This window comes from Crocodylus siamensis, chromosome 1 (assembly GCF_052110815.1).
Source record: "Crocodylus siamensis isolate JL-2025a chromosome 1, ASM5211081v1, whole genome shotgun sequence".
Taxonomy (NCBI): domain Eukaryota; kingdom Metazoa; phylum Chordata; order Crocodylia; family Crocodylidae; genus Crocodylus; species Crocodylus siamensis.
The window spans coordinates 162,632,378-162,651,492 of NC_143395.1; the positions used below are offsets into that span (position 1 = coordinate 162,632,378).

The following is a 19,115-nucleotide window of genomic DNA, read 5'->3' on the forward strand; positions in this document are numbered from 1 at the left end:
GATAAGTCATCCCCCTGAGGGTAATGCACTGCACTATCAGATGAAAAACTCTGTCCAATTCTCAGTCCTGGCCTCTGATGTCCCTAGATCGACAAGGCATTGTTCTTTTAAAATGCACTTCAAATCAAACAATACATCTCAATGAAAAAAAGAGAGTTATTCCAGCTATTCCATCACCAATTTCAACCTGCCTATAGTTGTAATGGTTAGCAAAAAGACAGGGGACATGCTTTTTCTTTCAGGGTGGAGTCCCAAAAGGTGATAGCACAACATTTTTCCTGAGACATCTTTTCTCAGACAGGGAAAGAGTGTGCATGTCAGGGGCTTTGGAGGTAAATAGAACATTGTTATCTGCTGGTTCACTAGCATGGCATTTACAAAAGCCAATGTTCAGCTGAGCTAAATAAAATTGATGATTTTTCCTGAAAAACATGCCAGGGTTTGATAATTACATGTTAAGAAAAATTATTCTGTTGAAATATAGTAGTAATGGATTTAGATATATTAGTTCTATAAATAAGTAAAATCAAGAAAGTGTGCACCCACACATATATACCCACAAACACAAATGCGCTCATCCTCTGGTGCTCCCAGAACTCCCTCAGACATAGGCTCACACACCAACTCAAACATTGCCTTGTATGTAATCCCTCCAGTTTACACTCATAAACATTCTTCCTCAGACACACCCAGACAGAGATGCACAGCTCATCCAGCAGACACATGGGCCATCTCTCAGACATTAGCAAAATAATAAGCTATACACATGTTGCCCAAATGTAAAACAGACTAAGTCCACATCCATCTAACACTTAGATGCAACCTACTTACAGGAAATCATCATGCTTTGTTTGTATCCGCTATACCCATTTGTCAGAAGTAAACACACACACACACACACACACACACGTCCTTTGGCATTTGTTGAACACCTAGAAACTTGCTTGAAAAGCTGTTTTTCCCAATGAAAAATGAGAAGTGACATGCAGGTTGAATTGGTGCTAGCTACAGAGTCAGATTTATTTAAAGCTAGTCATTCCTAATTCGCTTGAAAACTTTAATTTTATTAAAACAAAACAAACCATTCCTGCCAGTTACAAAGGAAGAAAAGCCCTTTATACAACACTCATCTCTGCTGTAAAAGAACATGGCAGAGAATTAGCCAGTCCTCTTTTCAACACCAACCTGAAGGTGGCAGCAGTAACATTTCATATTCATATGGTTCCCTGATCAGTATTTTAACCCCGGTGTAAGGATGGAAGCTGTGTGCCAGGTAGCAGGGAAACTAATGGATGCAAGTTAATGACCTTGTACCCTTTGAATGTGAAGTTTGGGGTCAACAAAAACGGAAATAGAACAGAAATTAAATCAGTTTTCACAAATACTCTTCAGTTATGGTCTGCAACACCATGGCTGCTTCACACATGGCCAGTGCTCCCCAGAGTGATCTAAACATCACCTACCATTCCATTCCTAGGGGTCCCAGACACCTTTCTTTTAATGCAGCAGCCAGAAACCTTTAGTAAGCCATGGACTTGAACAACCTAGGTCCAGTCTGATGTGGACTGGACAGTTTTGGCGGCACATTGTGGGGGGGGGGGCAGGGGGGGAGAGGGGGAGTCTTTCCCTGCATCATTGCTGGGGCCAGGGAGCTGGGAGCCAGAAGCTGTGCCTATGCTGATGCTGCTTCTCTCATCTCCTTGCTCCCTGGCCCCAGCAGTTTCTACCTGGTGGGAAACTGTGGTGGGGCTGGACAACTGTAAATTGTGTTCATGCTGCTGCTGCTTCTCCCTGCTCCCCACCCCCACCCATTTTCCAGCTACGACACGAGCTCTACTGGGAGATGCCAGCCAGCCCCAGTGCAACTTCCCAGCAGCTGGAAGTTGCACTCATATTGCAGCTGGGGGGAAAAAGGGATGGAGAGAAGTGGCAGCAGTGACGACACAGCTGAAAGCTGCCTGGCCTAACACAGCTGTTCATTGCCTAGCCCCAGTATGGGCATGAGTGCAGGAACAAGCAAAGCCCTCCAGATCTGCAGGCTGGATCCAGTGGCTTCCCAGGACAACCCTGTTCTAATGCATCATCTCAACACAGCCTGGTAGCACCTCTTGCTAATCCAGTCTTGGACTTCACCTGTACAACCTTGTCAAGACCCTGTTAATCTTGATCCACAGCCCCCATTGCTATTCTGTTCCTGGGCACTCTACACACACTTCTACAACACCCCATGGCCTTGATCTGCAACGCCCAGTTTTATTCCAGATTCATCAGTGATGCTGCCTCCTATCCCTGTACAATAGTTCAACATGTTAGGCAAATACCCACTAGGGGCTAGTGGAAGCCTCTTACATTGTCTTTGTGCCCTGAGGTCAAGGTCAAAGACTCACTTAAGCCTGGCAGCCCATAGGGCTAACACAGTTAGGACACATCAGTTTCTACCGCAAATGGTAAATAAAGTAGTGCTGTGATAAGCATGAGGACCAGCCACCTTTGTCTCCCCAGCCCAAATGACCAAGTACCCACAAACTTGGTCATCTGGGAGCAGCCTTTGGTACAACTCCAGAGGGAGGCTCAAATGAATGCCTCTGAAGCCAGGGCAAACTGCCTTAACCACTCTGCCCCCATACTCTTCTGGGCATCCTAATCCAGGATGTAAACCCCCTATAAGTGGATTTCTCTAACCCTTCAGAGTCCTATTTTCCAGTGACTTCATATGGCCCAAAGGTCCTCTAGGACTTTCCAATTCGCTCCCTGATACATTCTGGAGAGTGGCATACTGGGTCTTGTACAAAGTTCTTTGCACTGAGGCCAATAGAGAGAGCCTACCATAGAACCAACTCCTACTTCAAACCACACATACGCTTGAAAAAGATGGTGCTCCAAGTTAAAAGAAGTCAGCAGAGGTGACATTTTGCTTTAATGCTACATTCAGACCACGCTGCTGCTGCGTAATGAAACTCCTACAGCACTGCTGCATATGGCATCCACATTCATTTATCACATCAATGCTGAGCATGAGCTACCGTCCACAACGCTGCAAGCGAAAGCCAATTCTATCTGCCATGCCCCTTGCTTTCAGTCTGCCAAAACACGTCAAATGCTTTGCATGGGGAAAAAAGCTGTTGCTTCTGAGATTCAGAGGTAGACTTCAGGAGGGGAAGGTTAGAATGGAGAGATTTTAAGAGGAGCAAGCATGTTAAAAGGCTACACCCTGGTTGAAAAGCAATCAGTAGAATATACGTCAGTGGCAAATCCTGTTCTTGGGCAAGTCAGATCCGAGTCTCTGGTAGAAATTAACAAGTCTTATCATCATTTCATAACAACTACAATCATATGCAAATATTTTAATTAAACTGCTGTTTATTAGCTGTATTGCAGCAGCACAAACTCAGGGTTCCAATATGCTAGGTAATCCCTAAACAAGCTGAGAAGAGAGTTTGCCTCCAAAAACTCACAGCTGAGGAACCTAGTCTGTGCTTGTACCCCCTGGCAGGGACTGGTGAGGGATTCCCATTAGGGTCACAGGACTCTGCAGAGATAGAGAAAGTTGCCAACATGGAAAATCATGGCCTATGCTTGTGAAGCAAAGCAAAAGCAAAGCAAGCACATCTTCACAGAGTATTGGGATCTTGGACAAGTCCTTTTGCCTTTGTATGCCCCAGATAATTAATTAGTTATTCATTAGCTAAGTAAGTATAATTAATGGAATATCACTGCTAATAAAATACACAAATAATTGTATAATGATAATAATGCAACTATATAATTTCAAAATGAACAGTAGTCTCCAACAGGCTACACTCATTGCTAATAATTACAGCCAATACAATATTTAAATACTGTAATTGAAACAGGATAGGGACCAGCTCATGGGGAGCTAACACAGGTACCTGTACATGGTGCTGCACTGCACAGTGCACAAATACTCTTCTCTTCCAAGCACAATTGACATTCCAGCTAATTAATAGGGACAAGCAGGGCATGGCAGATGGTGTTTGGGAGCACAGGAAAACAAGCCCACTTACTCCAGGTCTGAACACATCATGTCAAGAAAATATTGCGTAGCCCCCACTCCCAGGAGCAAGCTAGAGCCTGAGAACAACTTTGGCATGCCCCATAAGCAGCTGCCTGACATTTTCTGCAGCCCACAGGGTGCACATCGAGCTGAAGTACAAGGGTATGATGTGTTTTCACAGCAGCATTTTTAAGCAGGGCCTACTCCCTCAGCAACAACAGATCTCCAGCTACCTTACCTGTACAGCATGCCACTGCTGCCACTTCTCTGTCCTCCCTGCTGCCGGAGGCCAATGGAAAGAAGGTTCTGCAATGGGGTGTAGGGGAATAGGAGGATGAGGTGCCCTCTACCTCCATTCTGGCTCAGCCGCACTCCTTAGGCCAGGGGTAGGCAAAATACGGCCCATAGGCTGGACGTGGCCCTCCAGTGCATTCTATCTAGCCCACAGGACCACTAAAAAATTTAGAAAATTAACATTTATCTGCCCCTGGCTGCCTGTCACGTGGCCCTCAGTGGCTTGCCAAAACTCAGTAAGTGGCCCTCCACCTGAAATAATTGCCTGCCCCTGCCTTAGGCAGTACCTGGGACTGTTGTCCAGCTTGCCCCGTCCATTAAGCTTCCTAGCAGTGCCCAGTGCAGGCATGACCAATGTGTCATAGTTTCATAGTAGCTAGAGTCGGAAGGGACCTAGGTAGATCATCTAGTCCGACCCCCTGCCTTGGCAGGAAAGAGCACCGGGGTCAGATGACCCCGGCAAGGTGCTCATCTAACTTCCTTTTAAAAATCCCCAGGCTAAAAGCCTGCACCACTTCCCCTGGAAGCCGGTTCCAGGCCCTAGCCGCCCTGACTGTGAAGTAGCGCCTCCTAATATCTAATCTAAACCTACCCTCCGCCAGCTTGTGACCGTTATTCCTGGTCACTCCTGGCAGCACACGGGGGAACAGGGACTCCCCCAATACCTGCTGATCCCCCCTGACCAGTTTGTAGCAGGCCACAAGGTCCCCCCTTAACCTTCTCTTGTGGAGGCTAAACAGGTTCAGATCCCGTAGCCTCTCCTCATAAGGCCTGCCCTGCTGACCCCTGATCATACGAGTGGCCCTCCTCTGGACTCTTTCCATATCGTCCACATCCCTCTTGAAGTGTGGCGCCCAGAACTGGACGCAGTACTCCAGCTGCGGCCTGACCAGTGTCCGCATAGAGGGGGAGGATCACCTCCCTGGACCTGCTCGAGATGCATCTGTGGATGCGTGACAGGGTACGGTTGGCCTTCTTGACTGCCTCCCCACACTGCTGGCCCATGTTCATCGTGGAGTCAATGACGACTCCAAGATCCTTTTCCGTCTCCGTGCTGGCAAGAGGGGAGTTCCCCAACCTGTAAGTGTGGTGCTGGTTCTTCCTCCCCATGTGCAACACCTTGCACTTATCAGTGTTAAACCCCATCCTATTCTCCTTGTGTCCTTGTGCAGCACCTAAGTATTATCATCCTTTGGCATATTTTCATGTGCAATTAATGCAACTGAATAAAATGCAGAGCATTTTTCACCACAGTAGACTACACCCAAGCCTGTGCTTTGGACAGCAGCAAATTGAGCTTCAGAGTAGCAGTTTAGGCCAGGGCTGCTCTTGCCCTGCTCTGCTCCCCTGCAGCAACCAAGAGGAGCTCCAGACTCCAACCGCACGGGACAAGAGAGCCATGCATGGGCTCCAGCTAGAGGCAGCAGTGTGGCCCAGGCTCCAGGAGGCAGTCCCAAGCTGGCAGGGGACATGGGGGGGGTCAGGCCCACGTAGCAGGTGGCTGTGTCAGGAGGTGGAGAAGCTGGCTGAGCCAGAAGGCTCCCACAGCTGCCAAGCCATGTGGCTAGGTAGCAGTACTTGTATTTACAAATGCTACCCTGCTGCAGATTTAATTAGTTTCCCACGGCTTAAGAGCACCACACGTATAGACGCAAGACATTTACTATGGAGCTAATTAATCGACTCTGTAGTAAACTTCTCGTGTAGATGAGTCCTCTGTTCTGTTCTACAGGTAAAATGAGGGCAATATTTGCCCAAGGTCATGCGAGTCAGAGCTGAATTTTTGGTCACTATGCTGAACCCATAAGATCATGCTACCTTTGATTGGAATGACAAGGTGCCGGGGGTAGGTGTGCCTGAAGAGAGAAATGTCTCTGGGGGAAGAAGAACATCATTGTCTGCTGTGAAATCAGCAGAATTTAAATCCTATTAAATCAATTTATTAAAGCTTAATTTGCATGAAATTAAATTCAGCCCCTATTCAAAGAGCCATCACTCCCCTAAATCATCAGTACTGAGCATTCTTCAGGAGCCTAATTAAAAAGTCTTCTGGAGAAATGCCCACCTTTCCCCTGGCACCACTCATCATTTGCCTCCTTGTTACTGCAATGGAGACCCAGGGGTGCTGCTAGTTTGAGCTGCATATCTATTGCCTAGCCCCTTCTTTCTGCTCTCTCCAAAACTCTCATCCTCTGTGAGGGCTGATCCAGTATTGTATACATGGGGTAATTCAACCTGGGGGCAATTTGTTTTTTCCCCTTCAGCATAGTTGCATGTGACATAAACTGAGCTCCCTAGGACTGAGTAGGACAGAAAGTTATAGCTGGAAGCTCAAGAGATGCAAGACTAGAAGACTCTGCCTCACACCAATGTATAGGTCAGCCTTTTCCTCCCAAGAGATTTATCATTTGCATATTCAGACACACATGCCACTGGTTACACAAGGAGCTGGAGACGCAGGTGGATTTTGTTAATACGTGGCCTATGAAAGTTCTGGGTCTCCTCAAAACACTTACCTCCTTGATCCTCTGCAAGAGAGGCAGCAGCCAATCCTTATTCACCTCACAGTGACTGTCCAGGAAGGTCAGGACTCCCGCCTGTGCCATATCTGCCCCTCGGATTCGGGACCGGATCAAACCTGTTCAAACACATACAAGCTCAGGTGCCACCTGCCCATGGTCCACCACCATGCAAGGCAAAGGAGACACAGACCCACAGATCCCTTGACTCTTAACCTCCACACCCCTCCTCCATCCCAGGTACACATAACTTGCTTCAGGTCAGTTACCCTCCTGGCTATCTAAGCCAATTTCCTCACCTTCCAAGGTCATTACAACAAGTAAAGGGCCCTGCTAGATAAATGATTTATGGCATTTACACCAATTCTTAATTCATGTAATTATTTCTGTTGTCACTTTCCTAGAGGAAAACAAGACTTAAAGTACTTTCAATAACCCCTGCAGATAATGTCATCTAATGTAAATGTAAGTCAGCCTGGGATGGGCCTGTAACATCAGCAACAAATTCTCTTGAAGGGAGAGGGAACCAGTCTTTTATCACCCTGTCACTGCCACACTCACCCACTTACTCCTGCACCCACTCTCCCACAGAAAGGAGATCTCCTTGTTAAGGATGTGGCTTTGGGTTACACATTCCACTGGACACACAAGTGAAATTTTCATAGATGTCAATGGGAGCTGAATGCAGGGCTGGAAGACTGTACATAACTCTTGTGTAGATTTTTTTTGTGTAGGCATCCCCTCCTCTGGTCTCCAGGCCACTAGCTGCTTCTGTATTTATCTTTCTCTTCTCCACCACATGCCCAATCAAAGGCTGGCATACTAAGAGTCTTGTGAGAGAACAACCACACAGTGTATAAAGGGATATGAACCCTTCTGTACTGGGGCCAAAATATGACTGCCCTTCTCAGCAACATCTGCAGTGAGACTACACTGGTTTCAGAGAGAGTCTGGCAGGGAGAAAGACACACAGAAATCCTGGGCTGTTGGAGAAAAATGGGGAGACGGGGCCAGACTGATCTCATCTATACCAGGGATAATCCAGGCAAACTCTAATGTTTTAACAGGGTTACTTTACACTGACATAGCATCAATCCAGCCTGGAGGGAGAATGTAGGGACAAACCCTCTCTATTCCTCTCCCTATCCCTCCACACACACACACAAGTATTCACTCCTTCCCTCCCTCCAGTGGATCACAACTGTGCTAAACCTACTTTCTTTGGTTTTTATTTTTAATACGGGAAAACAGCACTTTAAAATATCCATTGCGATTGGAGGCTGCGTGGCAAAGTGTTGCAAGAGGTCACCAGCAACAGCCCTGCCAAGGCAGACATTCATCCTCCATACGGATCTTCTTAATCTTTAAAATATAATTAATTACATTTTTTTTAATTCCCATGGAAGCAGCGGGAGCTGATCTCGTCTGTTTCATTAGAACAAACAGCTTTAAAAAGAAGACCCGGGGCTTTGTTTTGCCTGTTCTAATTTTCTGGCTAATAAGCTGCAGCTGAGCCTCATTGGATATCTTAATAGTCCAATCTTTTTAAAGGGGGAGAAATCCATTTCAATTCCTAGCCCTTTGGAACATCTCTTTTTATTACCACTCTCTCCCTTTGGAGCCACGAAGCACTGATTTTTGAAGAAGTCCAGCAGACCTTGCCTTGTTTTCACATCTTCCATCACCATGCCAGCACAGTCACCCCTGCCAGGCACTGCTACAGCTCTGCAGTTGGCCTTGCCTCCTTACCTCCCCCTCCTATTCCCACCTCATGAATTTCTTTTCTCTCCTTTGTCACCCGCCTGTGTTTAAGCCAACAGGATCTTACCTTCTCGCTGCCCATTGCGTAAACATTTCACCTTGGGTAACTTGCACAGTAAATGGCAGTCATCAGCTTTGGAAACACAAACAGAGAGGCACATAACTTAGCAGCATTCAAGTATTTCACAAGAGACATGGGTTCCTGCAAGGAAATGAAGAGCACAGCTAGGGCTGTGATGTGGACTGACTGCCTTATAGACAGCTGCCACCTCCAATAGACCTTGTGCTTGACTCTGGTCTCAACCTAGTGTCCTCCAGTGAGGTAAATGGGCCACCTACCCAGTCAGTATAAATGTAGCTCCCTTTATGTTGATGAAGTTACATGGATTTACAGTAGCTGAAACTATGGAGCTGCAAAGTAAAATCAGTATGACATGAGAATCAAAGCACGGGTCTGATTCTGACCTCATTTTCATTAGTGTAAATCTGGAATAATTCCAGTGCTGCACAACAGTTTTACAGCCAGTGTAACCTACTCCTTAGGGATTCTTGCATGTAGGGTAGGAGCATCCTTAAATGATATAGAAGGTCTGGCCAGGGAGAAAGCAAAGGATGAATGGAATTTCACTGCACTCTGGCAAATGCTTGATTCAATGGTAGATGGGAGAAGGGGTCCTGTAGCACCTGGGTAATTAAGAGCAGCCCTTAGGCTGTTCTATGTAATGAAGAGGCCAAAATGACTACTGTAACCGCAAAGCCTAACAGGATCTGAAAGCTACTTTTGCTTCAGTTCCTATGCTTGTGAATCATGTAGCTTGGATGTTGCTGAACACTGAACCCACAACTGCCCCTCATTTAGGAAGGTAAGCACTTTCTATTTATAGCAAAGTATCTTTTTTGTTTCCTCTGCCCTTCTAAGAAGCATGTCTATTCCAATATAGTCCAGGACAGTGAACATTTCTAGGCCTGGTTCTTAACTCAGTCACAGGAGTTTCACACTAACATAACTCCATTCACTTCACTGTTGTTACTCCTGATACGGGGCTCACAGAAGTCACTAGGATAATTTCCTCTGAAATTCAGAGGTTTTGGATCAAGCTCTTATACCAGTATGAGACTGGAATTAACCCCTGTTTCGCTAATGTGCATTGTTATTGGCACTATTTATAGCTTTCAAGGGGGGGGGGGGGTTGGGGAGTTATTTTAGGATATGAGCATACATTTTTATTGTACCCTCTTTTTCGTTGCTTTTTCTATTCAAAACTTACATCTTGCAGCTCCTTAGGGTATCAGGTACACTGCACTGAATGCCTGAGTGGGCCATATTATGCTGTTTTATCAATGAAACCTGTGTTCTTATTCACTTACAATCTACAGGCCTCACTTACCACTCAGCCATACCAGTGTTGCCCCACTGGCTCTAATCCTCAACTGGCATAAATCAGCATAGCTCCACCAGTGTTAGTGGAACTACAACTATTTATACCAGGATCTGGCTTATTAACTTCAGTGGAGTTGCCCTGTGTGAAACGGATGTAACAGGATGCAGAACAAGGTCTCAGCTCTAACTTAGAGCACCATTTGAGATGCCTGAATTTGGCTTGCTGTGTCCAAAATGGTCAGAAAATGAGAAAGATCAGCTTTTGCTCTCGCCTATGCCAATGAAAATTAGAGTTACTCCTTTAAAGTCTGACTTTCCTTGCAATTATAGTCATGCAAATCTAGAATAGCTCCATTAAACTTAAGAGTTGTTCTGGATTATGATCAACTATTTACAACTGAGAGCAAGGCCTAGAACAACAGAATTACACTGGAGTTAAACTGATGTGAAACTAACCCCCGATCAGCCTCAGGCTTCATGTTGGCAGAAACAACTCAGGATTTATTTGTTTTTACATTTCTATTAGAATGGGCTCTCTCGTGGAATTTGAGCTTTCCAAGCAGTGTCCGCAACCCTTCTGAAGAATAACTTCGTAAGGAGGGTTGGTTGAACTGCCAGGTTAAAAAAAACACCAAAAACATTTGCTTTCTTTCTAATGCCACCTTTAATTATAAAAAGTGATGGATTCTCATAAAGCCACATTGATTTTGATCCACTTAAGCAATCTGTACACTTTTTGTGCTTAGAAAATGAAAATACTTCAGTTGTCTTCACTGTGTGCTTTTAGATCTTTTCCGCCTTAGGGGTCTCTTGTATCTGCATAAGGCTGTGATGGAGGGGTAAGAAATTAGATGTAGTTGGGCAAGTCTATAACACTTCTTTTTTCATAGGAAAGAAGCAGTTTTAATGGATTTCCTACTTACGAAAGAGAAATGGAGGGAAAAGTTTCAAAAGAGTCCAATCGTCCTATTTTAACAGTCCTAAAACTATTTTTCTTTCTGGCTAGAATGGTTTTTTGTTTCAAAATGAAGTTAATTTATAACAAAAACATTTTAAAGGTCAAAATCTAAAGAAAATATTTCAAATGGTCAAAACAACAAGCAACAATCACTTGATCCAAAGTTTTTTGGATTTTCTGTTTACAAAAATTCACTGCAATTCATTGCAGGACAGGAAAAATGTTCAAAACCTTGACACGTCTCATGGGACATGAAAACCATTTCCTCCTAGCTCTGTTATACACTGTGTGTGGGAATCTTAATTTGTTTAAAAGATCAATTGTTTCAAGAGATCATTTATCCCTACCCTTTGGCTCGAGGCAGGATAATCCCTGACCAAACCATTCCAGACAAATGTTTGTGTAACCTTCACTTAAAAACTTCCAGTGATAGGGATTCCAAAGCCTTTCTAAGGAATCTGTTTAAAAAACCAACTAGCCCTTCAGCGCATGGACCATAAAGCGAAACTGGCTGAATATCAAACTCATCAGCCTACCTGTACTGTCTATTCTGAGTAAACATGTAAAAATGAAATGAATAAATGGAAAGATCAGATTTTAGGATCCCATGCCTAAGATTCCCTAGTCCTGACCCATAGCAACACTGAATAACATGGTTTAATCTTCATCACTTTTGGACTTTAATGATTCTGTCATTTACCTTGGTTCCCCCCTCTGGTAAGTCCCAACCCAGCACAACTCCCCCTTGGTAGGTATGGTCTGAGCCCTTGTTTTCAATTTAAAAGAGAATCACTTACGATCATCACTGAAGTCATCCACCAATATGATTTCATGGACCAGGTGCACAGGGGTACGGTTTAAAACACTAAGGAAAGAAGAGAGACAATCCATGACTATCCAGGCATCTAAACAAACCAGGACATGAGGGTGAGGGGGCCAGTCTTTGAGAGGGGCTGCCCACAGAGCCAAAAGATCAGATACGGTTTCCATTACGGAGGTGAACAACACAACACACAGCAAAGCCACAAAGAGGGATGGTTTCCAGGCATCAGCTCCCTGTCAACAGAACTACTTTGTGAATTACATTCAAAGAGCAAGGCCCCAATTCCCTACTCAGACCAGATCCTGAAAAACCTGGGAAAAGATTTGCTGTAAATCACAAGGCAAACAGGTACAGGTCCAATGAGTGAGGAGGAGGAAAACAAATGTTTAGAAATACGAATGTGGCAAGCTAAATTTCACATCCCTCTCCCCTCCCCTTGAGCTAATGATAAGTTACTGACAGCAGGACCAACACAGAGCAAAATTACCCAGCTGAAAACCCATCTTTACAAACCTCACAGGCAGGGGAGGACAACGCTTGATTTTCTTTGTGGGCTGATTGTGTTTCCAAGGCTGCAGGGAGGATAACAACAGGTTTGTATGCTGCCTGTTTAATAAAAGAGAGAAGCTGGAGGTGATGGTTTAAAGTCCCCTCCAGGAGGAAAGTTATAGTGAAAGGTGGCTGAAAGCTACAATCTACCCTTAATTATAGCACCAACTTTTTTTTTTTGCTACTAGAAACACTGGTCCTGACTCTCTGCTTGCTTACCCTGCCATAAATCAGTGAAGTCAAGAGAATTACTAAGTGGCAAAACATGCCTACAGAGTGTAGTCAGACCTGATATAAGCACTGGTGGGATGATTGCTAATGTAAATATGTACCTTTGTGGGGTATGAGGGCATTAGTGTAATGCGCTGGCTAATTGTAAGACATCATGCCTTCTTCTAGTGATGTACTCATGTAAAAAATAGAAGCCTTTTACTATGAGACAATACAAGAGTCACTCCCCTTTGCTAGCTGTTTGTGATTCTGGTGCTGAAAGGTCTGCCTTTTCTGGGACACACAGTGGGTCTATTGTACAGGGGGCAGGTCATTAGCAACGTGCTGGGATAGGTGATTACAGTAACTAGCACAGAGTGATGTGGGGAGTGGTGGCCAGGTAAGAGCCTGGGGCTGCAACTTGACCCCTTGCAGGCTGCATGCAGCCCACTGGCTGCCAGTTAGATAGCTCTGCTATAAGCTAAAAGCCATAGATGAGCTGGGTTGTAGCTGTGTTGGTCTAAGGACATAGGCAGACAAGGCTCTTTGGGTAAATCTGGTATCTTTTATTATACATTTATTTATTTACTTACTTACTTACTCTTTGAGTTGGTCAAATAAAATATATCAGATTTACCCAAAGAAGCTTGTCCACAAATGAGCTGGGTGTCTCAGCACTTTAGAGCAAACATGCCAGGGCTCCACACTGCATGGCAGGGAGCATGGGAATCCTGAGACATTTCAGGAGTGCCAGCTTGACAGCAGGAGGCCTGAAAGCCCTGAGAAACCCAGTTCAAGCCTAGAAACGTGACTTCACAGTGAGGAGGCTGGAAGCCCTGGGGTCTTTGACTCTTGGGACATCCACATGACAGAGCTGAACCAGAGTTACTAACCCTGGGATCTACCCAGCAACCAGCCTGCTGAGCTGATAATAAACTAGACCCATTTTGGATGGTGCCCTGCCTGTGTTTTGCCATTTTTAATGCAAAACTCTTGCTGAAAAATTCTCAACCAGCACTTCCTGATCCCTATGGCTAGGGACAGACATTCAAAATGCCTGAGCCTGACTTAATTCAATCTTTGCAAGTTAGTCTAACCTAGCTAAGCTAAATCAGTTTTGTAACCAGACAAACATCCCAGAAATGCAGGCACACATGCCTCCAGTGGCTCAGATTAGAAGCCAGGGGGTGCTAGAGCAGCCCTCCCTTCCCATATGCAGAGAGCTGAGTGGCCAGGTCCTGGCAGGACACTGTGATTAGGGAGGGGTTCCTCCCCCTTGATAACAGAGAATTTATCAGCTGTTATCTGCATTTAACACCCCATCAGAAAACAAAGCATCGCTCATTAGTTCAAGCTCTTTTTAAGCAGCTTTATGCAAAGGAAGGAATGCAGTGATATTACCAGCTGACCTGTTGATTACCTTGAAAAAGCCCTAAGCAGATTCTGCCCTGTCTGACTTACACAGCATTATCTATTAGCTAGCTTATCACATGCTAGTTACTAAGGATGTGCGAAATTACAACTAGTCAGGCTTGCTTGCAGCTAACAGAAACTAAGGAGAGGGAGGAGGAATAGGGGGGAAGGACTGCTCTGATATTGACATCTAGCTCCTGGTTCAGTTCCCCAGCTCTTTGATAGCTTCCCCCAGCTCTCTGATCATTTCCCCAGCTCTTTCCAGAGGTCATGCAGGAAGAGCTGGGGAAATGATCAGAGAGCTGGGATAATCGAACAGGGGGCTGGGGGAATGTTCAGGTCCTTAAACATTCCCCCCAGTTCCTGGTTGGATGCCCCAGCTCCCCAATCTTTCCCCCAGCTCTTCCCAGGGGGCACAGGCCCCTGGCTGATGAGGGATGATGGGGATGGCGTCAGCACTGGGCTATTTCCCCAGCTGGTAGCAGCAGGCTGCTGAAACCCCGCGTGCAGATCCAAGAGCCTGCATCCCCCAGGAGGGCTGCCAGGCTTTGCCAGACTCCTCTCGGGGGGCACGAGCCTCCAGATCTGCGTGGGGGATGACAGCACGCTGCTGCTGCCAGCTCGGGCCAGTGCCAGCACCTGAGTCTGCCCAGTGCTCCGTGCAAGCTGAGCCAGGGACATTCAGGTGCTGGCACTGGCCTCAGCCAGCAGTGGCAGCCTGCTGTAATCCCGCACACAGATCTGGAGGCCCATGCTCCCCGGGAGGGCTGCAGGGCTATGCTGGACTCCTCCCCTGGGGTGCGGGCCCCCAGATCTGCATGCAGGATGACAGCAGGCTGCTGTTGCTGGCTAGTGATATGAGTTTTGCTTTGAACAGTTTGAAGCACAGTTTCCCAGAAACCCCTACACCTAAGTCCTTGAAAGTTGCCATGCTTCATGGCCTCAGAAGGGGCTACCATTCCTGCAATTTTCATCTAAATCAGGCAAGGAATAACAAGGTTATAGGCATTTTTGTGATTCCCTATTATAGCCTATGGGCAAAACGTTAAAATGCGATGAAACAGCAAAAGTTTCAGCAAAACAAAACAGAACAGTGCTTCAAAACAGTGAAACAAAACACTGTCCCTTCAAAATGGTGAAACAGAAGTTGAAACAAAAGGGTCCTATTTTGCACAGCCCTACTGGCTATGGTCTGTGCTGTGGGAGAGAGGAAGGGATCTCTGCTTAAGCAGTGAGTGGTGAGGAGGAGGGACACAGGGAAGCCAGCAGACCCTGCTATGCCGACAAGTTTCTGCCAAGCTGCAAGAGCAGAGGGGAGGGGCCAGCTCTGCTGTGAAGCAGAGAGCCCCACCCAGCCCAGCCCAGAGAGTATGCCGGGATACTGGTTTAACTTAAAACAGCAAGGGGTCTAGGACAGACATTGCATAAATCAGTTTGAGCCAAATCAGTTAAGTCTGATTCTATATTCAACCACATTTATCACAAACCAGTTTCAGCCATTTTCAAACCAATTTTTGTGCACTGAATATCTGTTCTGTTACACGTTTAAACTAGTTTCTGATCACTTCAACTGGTTTACATGTAAAGTCTGTCCCTAGCCTATACCAGATCAAATGCTGAACTCAGTTACCCAGGTGTAAGCCAGGATCAGTTCCACTGAAGCCAGCAGAATGATGCCAGCCTCCCTGAAAGAAGAATGAGGCTCACTGTATTTGACTGTCATTAAAAATTTATCTCTTCCCCCATGCCTCCTTCCTTTCTCATACTCCTCCTGTTATTTCTTGTCTCAGTGTTCCATTCTGCTGTTTCCATGCTATTTTTTTCACTAGACCTTTATCTCTCCCTCTCCTCCTTTGTTGAAGCCTCTTCTGCTTTAAAAACATTCAAGGTAAACATTCAACCCGCATCATTCAAGTGGTCTCAACATAAGTGTACTCATCCCTGGGTGGCACAATGCTATCGGTGGAGCCAAGCCTTCCTCCAACTTGCCCCAGAATGGAGGGACTGAGTCTGTGGTGACCTGAGTGCCCTTGCACTGAAATTAATGGCAGCTGGAGTGCTAAGCTTCTCATAAGAGCTGGCTCTGAAGCTGTACACAATGAGCAACATTCTGCTCTCTGTGGCACGGGTGTACATTTGGCTTACATGCTCAGAAAACAACATGCAAAACCAGAGTGACTCCTCCCCTTTCAATAGAGCTATTTTGGATTCACACCAGAGGAAGAGACAACAGAATTCATCACTGTCTTATCCAGCCAGATCTTTGGCCGGTATCAATCCAGGGGAGTGGCACTGATATCAACAAAATGCTGCTGGCTCACGCCACCTGAGAACACTACCAGGAATTTGGATATTTGGGGAAAATCTTCCCTTGCTATCACGCCTCAGGGCACTGGCACAAGTACATCTCCTCCAAAGACAGCATAGCAAAAGTTCCTGTGGCCACTGTCCTTTTAAATATCATGTTATTGAGGCTTGTTCTGAGTAGATTTTCTAAACACCAGGAGTCAGCACTGTCATCATGTATTTGCCAAAGCAGCTGGATTTCCCCTCCTCCCCACAGGATGCACACGCAGTGATATAGATGTACTGTTCCTACCTGTCAAGGATTTTTTAATTATTATTATTAATAGGTTTGTTATTTTTTTCCTCCTTTAAAAAAATAAAATAAAATAAAACCTCTCTGCAAGAGCTGAGTTCAGCAAATTACTGCAGCTGGGCTTCAGAACAGAGAGACAGGAGAGCAATATCATGCTCGGTGGAATACTTAACAAGCACTGATTGCCTGGAAACCAAACCTGGTGAAACCTGAGGGAAAGGGAAAATTGTAAAAGAGCCAGAAATATAAATAAATAAATGTGGGGGGAGGGGAATTGGGAAGTTGGAGGGTGCGGGGACAGAGCAGCTTGGAGGCTTTAGTGTCTGTTTCCACCCTACCTGCTGACTACATTCAGGTGCCAGAAGCATAATGCAAACCCTAACACTCAGTAGGAAGACAGCATCAATGGGGCCGAGTCTACTCTTAGAATCACAGAATCAATGAGTCGGAAGGGACCTAGACAGATCATCGAGTCCAACCCCCTGCCATGGGCAGGAAGGAGCACTGGGGGGTGGGAGGGGTCATAAGACCCCAGCCAGGTGCCTATCCAGTCTCCTCTTGAAGATCTCCAGGGAAGGTAAGAGCACCCCCTCTCTGGGAAGCCTATTCCAGGCTCTGGCCACCCTTACAGTGAAGTAGTTCTTCCCAATATCTAACCTAAACCTATCCTCCCTCAGCTTGTGGCCATTGTTCCTGGTGACTCCAAGGGGGGCCCTGGTGAACAGACTTTCCCAAGCATATCTACTAAAGGCAATGCAGCTAGTTTGGATGCTCAGAGCTAGCCCCTCTAGGCCATTCAAGCTGCAAATTAGCTACAAGATGCTTGCAGAGAATTCCCCAGGGATGGGAGAACAGACTACAGGGAAAATGTCCTGTGATTAAAGCATTAGCTGGAAACTTGAGTTCATCCCCTTGTTCTACAATCGATGGCCTGTGTGACCTCAGGCGAATTACTTGGTCTTTCTTGTGCCTCAGTTTCCCCATTTTAAAAGGGTGCCATCAAAGCTCATCACAGTCCTGCCCTTTCCCACAGGGGCGTTGTCAGGATAAACACATTACAGATGAGGAGGAACTCAGATACTCTGGTAACTGGAACCATCTGGGTGCCAGGGATAGCAAGTGCCAGGCCTTGCACTTACTGTGCCTGTGCTGGCATGGGAGAAAGGTGTGGCACAGCTCTGCTCCATCCGGCCTAATGTCCCCTGATCTAGGTTCCATTAATGATCCTGCACCACTAATGCAAATTAAAACAGCCTGAATGCAGCTTGGAGCCTTGTTAGAGCTGGAACAGGACAGCACTGGGCCAGTGGAGTCACACTGAACACATTAGGCTTTTTCATTGATGTCAATTTTCTGTTCGGCATAACTCTGCTGATTTTGAAGGAAACACCTTACTTTTATTCCCAGGGAAGTGGGAACACAGGCTCTAGCAAGCAGAGGCAGCTGAAGAAACTGCTGCACAGGGAACTCAGTGGTCTCTTCCCCCGCAGTATCCCTCCGTACCCACCACAGATCACGTTAAACCATAAAGAGAATATTGGCTGAGTAATTTATCCTGTACAGAGAGCTCCGTGTTTCTGTGGCTAAACTGCTACTGGGACCCAAGCTACCTAGTTTATAGCTAGGGTGGGTATATCTTTACTGCATAGCAGATACTTCTGTCACTATAGTTATACATACCTCTTGACTAAATTGCCAGAGACCTGCCCAGTAATGACCTGCTGCCACTGGCAGTAAAGGTTTTGCAGAAAACGTTCAGTGTAAGATAAGTGCAAGTTATTTCACGAAGAGGCTAAGAACAAATGTACTGGCTTTCCAGCAAGGCCAAATTCACCACATCTGACACACATTTCCTACTTGTTCTCCACTAATCAGACAGTAAGTTACCAAAACCACTGGAAACACACCAGATTACATACTCTCCTAGTGTGACAGTCCTGAAGAATGACTGGAAACAGAAACATTGAACCCTTGAGCTTCTTGATGTTGCAGGGATTTTCTTAGATACTGTATAAGGAACTTTCAAAATTTCAAAGGCAACTTTTCTATTACTCAGATCCTCACTGAGCTTTGATTTTCTTTTTTCTTTTTTTTTGGTGGTTCTTTTCTCTTTCATACATGTAAAAACATATGATTCTTAATATCACTGTTCTTTGAAGTCCTTCTGTTATTTATAGATACTGAAATAAAATACAGGTAGTATATTATAATGGAAAAAATCTATTGAAATAAATTCCAAGTCCCTTATTTAGTCCTAACTCACACAAACACCAATTACTATCAAGAAGGATTCCAGGACTCTCCCCATTGGATATACTTATACCTACTGAATTGAATAAGGGCTAGATTCTGTGTTGTTACTTTGGATATATATGGATGTAACTTCTTCCAGTTCAATAAAATAACTAAGATGGGGGAAGTGGAAGCAAGCAGAGTTTGACCCTACATTTTCATTGTAGTCTCTAACTAATTTTGCCACTTGTATTTTTCTTGGCATTCTCCTCCTCATGCCTAACAGCAAGGATTTGTTGAATCAGATCCCCAAATTCCACCTGCAAATAATTATCAGGACAAAATTAATACCGCTGCTTGC

The 19,115-nt window shown here is 45.5% G+C and overlaps 1 protein-coding gene across 1 annotated transcript in view; it reads right to left on the bottom strand.

The window, feature by feature from the left end:
- Window positions 1–19,115, bottom strand: part of GALNT14 (polypeptide N-acetylgalactosaminyltransferase 14) — a 213,290-nt gene that overhangs the window by 36,430 nt on the left and 157,745 nt on the right. The window contains exons 4-6 of the mRNA XM_090047316.1: window positions 11,726–11,793; window positions 8,657–8,722; window positions 6,826–6,947 (exon numbers count right to left, since the gene is read on the bottom strand). Of these exons, the coding sequence (XP_089903442.1) occupies window positions 6,826–6,947; window positions 8,657–8,722; window positions 11,726–11,793 (256 nt within the window). The remainder of the gene's footprint in view (window positions 1–6,825; window positions 6,948–8,656; window positions 8,723–11,725; window positions 11,794–19,115) is intronic.